Source organism: Brassica oleracea, chromosome C6 (genome assembly GCF_000695525.1).
Source record: "Brassica oleracea var. oleracea cultivar TO1000 chromosome C6, BOL, whole genome shotgun sequence".
In the NCBI taxonomy this organism is placed as follows: Eukaryota; Viridiplantae; Streptophyta; class Magnoliopsida; order Brassicales; family Brassicaceae; genus Brassica; species Brassica oleracea.
Window position 1 is genome coordinate 42090 of NC_027753.1, and position 7293 is coordinate 49382.

Here is a 7293-nt window from a genome sequence, read left to right on the forward strand (position 1 = left end):
TTAATTAATTTTTAATATAAAAAAATACATAAAAATGCAAAATTAATTCGTTTTTAAAATTGGTATATTCCGACGGACAACGGTTCGTCGGAATTTACCGACGGATGCTGGTTCGTCGGAATTTACCGACGGACAACGGTTCGTCGGAACTTACCGACGGAAACGTCCGTCGGTAAATTCCGACAAACCGTTGTCCGTTGGAATATACCGAGGAATCCACTACGTCGGAAATGTCCGAGGAACGTTCTCCGTCGGTACATAGTTTTTCCGATGAACTCTGGTCTCGTGTGTCCGCATTGTAATATCGTCGGAAGTTCGTCAGAATGTCGTTTCTCGGTATTCGTCAGAAATTCCGACGAATTTTTTTTTCTGACAAAATGATACCGACGGACCAGTTTGTAATAAATTCGTCGGAATCGGTATATTCCGACGAATTTTTGACGATTTCGGCCATCAGAATCACCCTGTTTTCTTGTAGTGAGTCGTTGTCTTTCTCTCTAGGTTGCGTTATGTTCTTGGCGTTTCTAGTGTTTGTCATTTGTTTCATGATCAAGAAGAAATGCAAGAAGAACAGTAATAAAAGTGAGATAGTTCGTGTCGATGAGCACTATAAGATGAACGAAGCTATAGTCGAGGGACCTCATGGACCAGAGGCAGTGGTGCTATCTGTTGAGGATGATGTTCATATAGAAGATTTAGTCAAAAAAGGGGAGAAAAAATGGGAAAAGACGGTGTAGTTGGATCTTCCCGTTCTTAAATGAGCTTTCGCTCATAAGGCCATCTTTATCCAGCACCTCATTAGCGGATGCTTATTTTTAATTTTTTTTTTTTTTATCTGATTGAAAAAAAAAATTAAAAAACAAAACCAATCGTGGGCCGCTACGTGTCGGTGGAGCCTACGAACAGTACAAGCAACAAAGGAAACATGACGCTTATTTAGCAGGCGGAAACAGTGGTGTTTGGATTTTTGGTGGGACCCCAGCCTCTAAACACTCTCTTTTTCCATGGGATAAAGATGTTCTTCCACTTTATGTTTATAATTTAATTGTGTTCGTATAAATATGAATTATTCTTTTGGTAAAATAAAAGGCGTTCGATATATTTCATGTAGGTTCCTTGGTAAATAAGTAAAACTTCCTAGGTGATATTAGATGATCACATTGCTGTATCTGGGGCTTAAATTAATCTCTATAAGATTAAAATATTATAATTTTAAAAGTGGTTGATAAATTAAATTTGTTGAACCAAAAAAAAAAAAACTTGGTTTGATGAATGATGATTCGTGTTTAAGTACGAGTTCGTGGGTAACTTAACATCACGAACATTGTCACAATCTATATATACACGTAGAATCCCTCTTAGAAATTTGCCATTAATTTCCTTTCATAATCCATTCGTATTTTTATGATTAACAACTTAAATTATTTTTAACTAACATTTATACTATATAAAAGTTGAAGCTATAAGCAATTGATGGCGTTCACGTAGGATTTAAACTACCAATCGTAGTATGACAAATCATTATTTAAGTTTACTATTTTTACTATTTTTATAAAATGTCAAAAATTTTCAAGAGAGAGAGAGAGAGAAACTGTTTCTCTCTAGAGACTCTCCCCTCAGCCTCCACAAACCCTAAATCAGCCGCCTCATCATTTTCCTCTGGTGACCGGTAGCTCTCTTGCTCCGGTCGCCACCCCAGTCCGTCATGCGTTCTACCCTTCTTCCTTAGTGTTGTAGGCACGGACTGGAGGACAGGCAAGGTTCGGAACCGGTACGAACGGATGGTCTCAAGGGGCCGGCTGCTCGTCTAGGGCTTCTTGGTCGTGATATGTACCGGAGACAAGTAAGATCTTTTTATGAGTTTTCTTAGATTTTATGATGAACTGGAAACAAAGAACAACTATATGAATGATTTTTATGAGGTTTTTCTTATATGATCTAAAACAAATTCAGCAACAAAGAAAGACAAAATGCGATTCTAAATGATAAACAAAGGAAAAGATAGAGAGATGGAAGATGGGATCTGTTGCTGGACGTATGTCTCTCTCAACAAGATCAGCGGATGGATTGATGGATAGAGATGGTTCCGGCTCTTGCTGGACGTGTGTCTCTCTCAAGATCGGACAAGGAATGGAATGGATCGATGGATTCCACAAAGAACAATGGCCGGCTCTTTGATATGTCAAGAACAGTGCTCTCAATAGTTTCTCACGACTGAAAGGCTTAGGGTTTTGCTGGGGCAAACTGACTCATATATCATCTTGTCTAAAAAAAAATACACGACCGCTCATAAGGGGGATTAAATACCCGATGCAGCTTTGCCCTTCTAGGGGACTTGAAGCAAAACAACAAAGACACTCTTGGACTCTAAAACGAAAAGGCCTAAACAGAAAAGGGCCGACTCTACTTGGACTCTAAAGCAAGGCTAACAAAGGCCTGAATTATTAGACTCAAAGAAATAAAAAAGGACTTAACAATTTGCCCATAATGTCTTAACCAAATCGAAATAAATGAACCAGACACAAATCAAAAACAATAAACCGGTTAGAAATCAATTGAAATCTTACCTGCTTACCTTAATCGGATCAGACGGCTAAGCCTCTAAACCGGGATCAATTGGGACGGATGGGTCAAGGCTGAATGTGGAGATGATTAAGCCGACTTGGCTATGGTCAATAGAAGGAACTGGATAGAGCCGGATGGGTCTTGAACCTCAGCAGGGTCGGTTGGATCTTCAAGCTTTAACTCGGCCATCTCTTGAATCAGCAATTGCTTAAAGCCGGTCTGGTCTTGCTATAGGATATGTTGGACAGCCTTTGTGAATCCAGCTCTTATGACTCGTGCACCTGACCTGGTCGTAGGGCCCTTGCGGACTTGGGGAACCTCAGCTTGTGGTGCTACAACACTTAGCCTCTTTGTCATACCCTTCTCCTTCTTGTGTGGTGTTGCTGGATTTCCACTGGAATCTCGGTGGATCTAGTCGAGTGTCGCATGGTTATGTGACCTCTCTGGAGCACCAACGAGGAGAGGAGTTCTCAGGGAGCTTAAGGAGCCTTCGATCTTTGGTTTCTGCTTTCAATCGGAGCAGATCTGGGTCAGATCTGATCTTGCCTTCGCCGGAAAAGATGGTGAAGCGTCGCTGCCTCCGCCTCTGCTCTCGTCGTCGGCCTGTACTCGTACGTCTAGCAGGACTCGTTTTTCAAGGTCTTGTCAGAGCTTCTCCTCTCCGCTTTGGAGTAACAGCGGTGCTAAGGTTCACCCCTCAGAGGACCTCTGTTCGTTAGGTCATGAGACACGTCAACCATAGCGTGCCTTTCAGAGTTTGATTGGCTTTCCTTGCTGCTCTCGATGCCGACTCCTGAGGGTTTGAGGACAACCCCTGTGATGGCGTCACCTGCTTTCAAAGATGAGCTTTCTATACTCGGTTCGGTCGCTTGTTTTTAAAGAAGTTCTACATCTCCTTCAGTACTTCATTCCCCTGCTCCCAAGCTCCGGCAGATAACTTTTTCGTTCACTTGCTGTCTCCGCCGCATCCTTTGTGTCGTGTAGCCGGATGGGGAGCTTTATTTACCGGCTGCGCTTGACCGTAACTTGTGCTTTCACTTCCAGCGGTGTTGTTCAGGTCTACATTTTCGTCGTCTGCTGCGTTAACTTGGGCTCGTTTGTCAGCTTCTTCCTCCTCTAGTGGAGCTCCGGAGCGGAAGCCAGCCGCCTTTCTCGATGCCTGCTTGAGCCACTTCGGTGAGTGCTTAACTGAACTTGCCTCTAGCTATTCTCTTGATGGTCTGGTTACTCTGATAGTCAAGAAGCGTTTGGGTGGGGAGTTTAATTTGATGTCTCCTGTCCTATAATTATTAACTTCAAAGTTCACCATTGTTGGCAAGCTTTGAGTTAATCTATTTGTGTCTTGGGGGTTTTTTTAAAATTTTTACGGCCCCTAAGATTCAGAATGGCTCTCGAGCAAAATCTGGTTGCGATTAAATTTGTAACCAAACCTTCATTTTGATTAATGACATTTACAATTTAGAAAAAAAAATGTTAATATTACAAAAAAAAGATATTTATTTCAAACTTAAATATAAATCAATATCAAATAAGGTAAATTTACAAAAATATAAATACTATATTAAGTTAACATAATGTTTAATATTTTTCAAAACTTAAAAAATAAATAACCAAAAGAATAATTAATTTTAAAATACAAGACTTTCAAACACGTATAACTATATAAATCTAATTTTAAACTCATGATTTTCAAAGTTTAGGTTATATACTACTGAAAATATTCAAAATAACATATACTATATATAAGTTGATATTATAAATTGAGGCTATAAGCCATCGAGAGCATCCACATAGGATTTAAACGACCAATCGTAGTATGACAAATTATTATTTAAGTTTACTATTTTTAAAAATGTTAATATTACCAAGAAAATGTTTATTTCAAACTAAAATATAAATCAATATCGAATAAGGTAAATTTACAAAAATATAAATACTATATTAAGTTAACATAATGTTTAATATTTTTCAAAACTTAAAAAATAAATAACCAAAAGAATAATTAATTTTAAAATACAAGACTTTCAAACACGTATAACTATATAAATCTAATTTTAAACTCATGATTTTCAAAGTTTAGGTTATATACTACTGAAAATATTCAAAATAACATATACTATATATAAGTTGATATTATAAATCATTGAGAATGTTCACATATTATTTTAAAGCACCAAAAATATACCAAATCGTTTTTTAATTTGGTATTTCTAAAAATGTTAATATTATGAAATTTTTTATTTCAAAACAAAATATAAATAATTATCAAATAAGTTAAACTTATAAAATTAAAAACATCATGTACAAATCTATACTATATAAAATAAAGTTCCAAAAATTAACATAAATATAAAAAACAAATATAATAGTTAATTTAAAAATGCAATATTTTCAAATCATTATAACTATATAAATCTAAGACACATGATTTAAAAATTACGTTATAAATTGCTGAAAATATTCAAAAAAATATATGTACTATATGTAATTTGATACAATAAATCATTGAGAATATCCACATATTATTTTAAAACACCAAAATATGTCAAATTACCATTTGAATTATTATTTTAAAATTTTCAAGATTTTCAAAAAATATTTATTTCAAAATAAAATGGAAACTACTATTCAATTTAGTGAAAAGACAAAATTATTAAAGGAATCAATTTGATATATATTGTAAACCTTTGAAAGACAAACATCAAATTAACTAACAAAACAAATTTTAAAGAATACAAGAATTTAAAATAATAAAAACAATATGAATCTAAAGCACTTTTCATTACATATGAATCTAACAAAATATGATTTCAAAATGGAAGCTATTTCTTTTTAAAAAATATCAATGATAAATTTAGTAAACAAAATTGCCAAATAACTAAAAGGATCAGTTTATTATAAAAAATAAATGTTTGGAAGATCAACATAAAATTAAATAACAAAGATAATCTTAGAAATATAAGGATTTCAAATAATAAAGACAATGTAAATCTAAATCACTTTTTCATTACATATGAATCTAAATAACATATGATTTCAGAATTGAGGATATATATTATTTAAGTGTTCACATAGAATTTAAAAATATCATTATAATAATATAAAAGTCAGCATCTTAATTTGATAAAGTAAATAAAAATATTATTAAAGATAATTAACTTGATATATAAAATAAGTATATATTTGAAATTAAACAAAAAATTAACAAAATAAAAATATTCAAAAAGAAATAAAGTTTTTTAAAAAATATTTATAAATAATCACGTGTGTAAAAATAAATAAAAATCAGCACAAAACTATAAAAAGATAAATTAAAATTTGTAAAACTTATCTTTATCTTAAATTTTCTAAAAAAACAAAACAAAACGAAAATAAAAAAAAATGCTTACTATATGCTAACTCTTCATTAATTAAAGTCAGAATTATAAAATTATATCTTAAAGTATGTCAAAACATACAAATAGCTTATAAATCAAAATAAAATAAATAATTAATCTCATAATACTTAATATGATCAAATAAATATAAAGGTAAACTGAAATTTAGTATTTATTTTTTTATTTATATTGGTCTCAGCAATAAAATATTTTAAATTTATAATATGCTATATGAGTTCCTTAGAAAAATAATAGTTGATTGTGATTCTTTTTTTACCGAACCAAATTATTATTTAGTTTAAAATAAGTTACACAGCTCTGTTAGAAATAAGTGATGGTAACAATAATTTACTTATGTAAGAAATAAATTGTTAAACATGTCGTTTATCTATATTTTTTCAAATAATTTATCTATGTTTTCTCAAGCTGTTTATCAATAAATGAATAAACATAGTTATTTAGTAATCAACAATTAAAATTTAATAAATTTTGACATATATGTTTTTAAGAAAATCATTATAAAAATATTCATTAAACTAATCACAAATGTTTTTAAGAAAAAACTCTAAATATTCTATAGTCAATAAGTTTTTTTTAAATATGGTCATTAAAAATTATGCAAACCATATGATGACTTTTCATAAGTCTTTAATGTAATTCACCGATAAAATTTATAGGACATATGCTTATGAAACTTTATTAAAACAATTAACATAACATATAAAAGTAAAAATGATCTCACATGAGTTCTATCAATGAAAGATATTTGAAACAAAATGTTATTAATATATATATATGACAACATAAGAAAAATCAATGAGGCTAAAAATTAAAATAATTAAATTAGTTTTTTTTTTTGGCAACAAACGGCTATTTTATTACTCAAACATGAGGTGGTCTGGGTAACCAGACCGGAGTAGAACAACCAATAAAACAAAGAGATCTGTGAAAAGATAGAGCATTCCTAGCTAAAGAATCATCAATTTCATTATGCGCTTTTGGCACGTAGGTGATCTTGAAATCGAATAACACATCAGGATGAGTTGGATGACTTCCAGCTCTGTTGAAAAGTTTGGCCATGCTTGGGAATCCTTTATCATCGCAATCATGTCCTTACAATCTGTTCCAAAGTTTTGACAGTTTGAATGCTGAAGCATGCATTCCAAAGCTCATTTCAATGCTTCCAGTTCCGAGTGTAATGCTGTCTCCCGCCTTCTTAAGTTCTGTGTCCCCATAAGTTGGATCTTCCCCGTGTTGTCCTTCCAAAACCATCCGATGCCGCTGAATTGATTTATGGATGTCCATGAACCATCCACCATACACATATTATCCAAGCTTAAGGCTTGTGTTT

At 32.7% G+C, this 7293-nt stretch overlaps 1 protein-coding gene across 1 annotated transcript; it reads left to right on the forward strand.

The window, feature by feature from the left end:
* The first annotated feature begins 377 nt into the window (after positions 1 to 377).
* On the forward strand, positions 378 to 757 carry LOC106297127. The gene is given in 3 exon segments (XM_013733409.1): positions 378 to 394; positions 479 to 714; positions 717 to 757. Coding segments are annotated over 3 exon segments (294 nt in total).
* Positions 758 to 7293: the final 6536 nt, after the last annotated feature.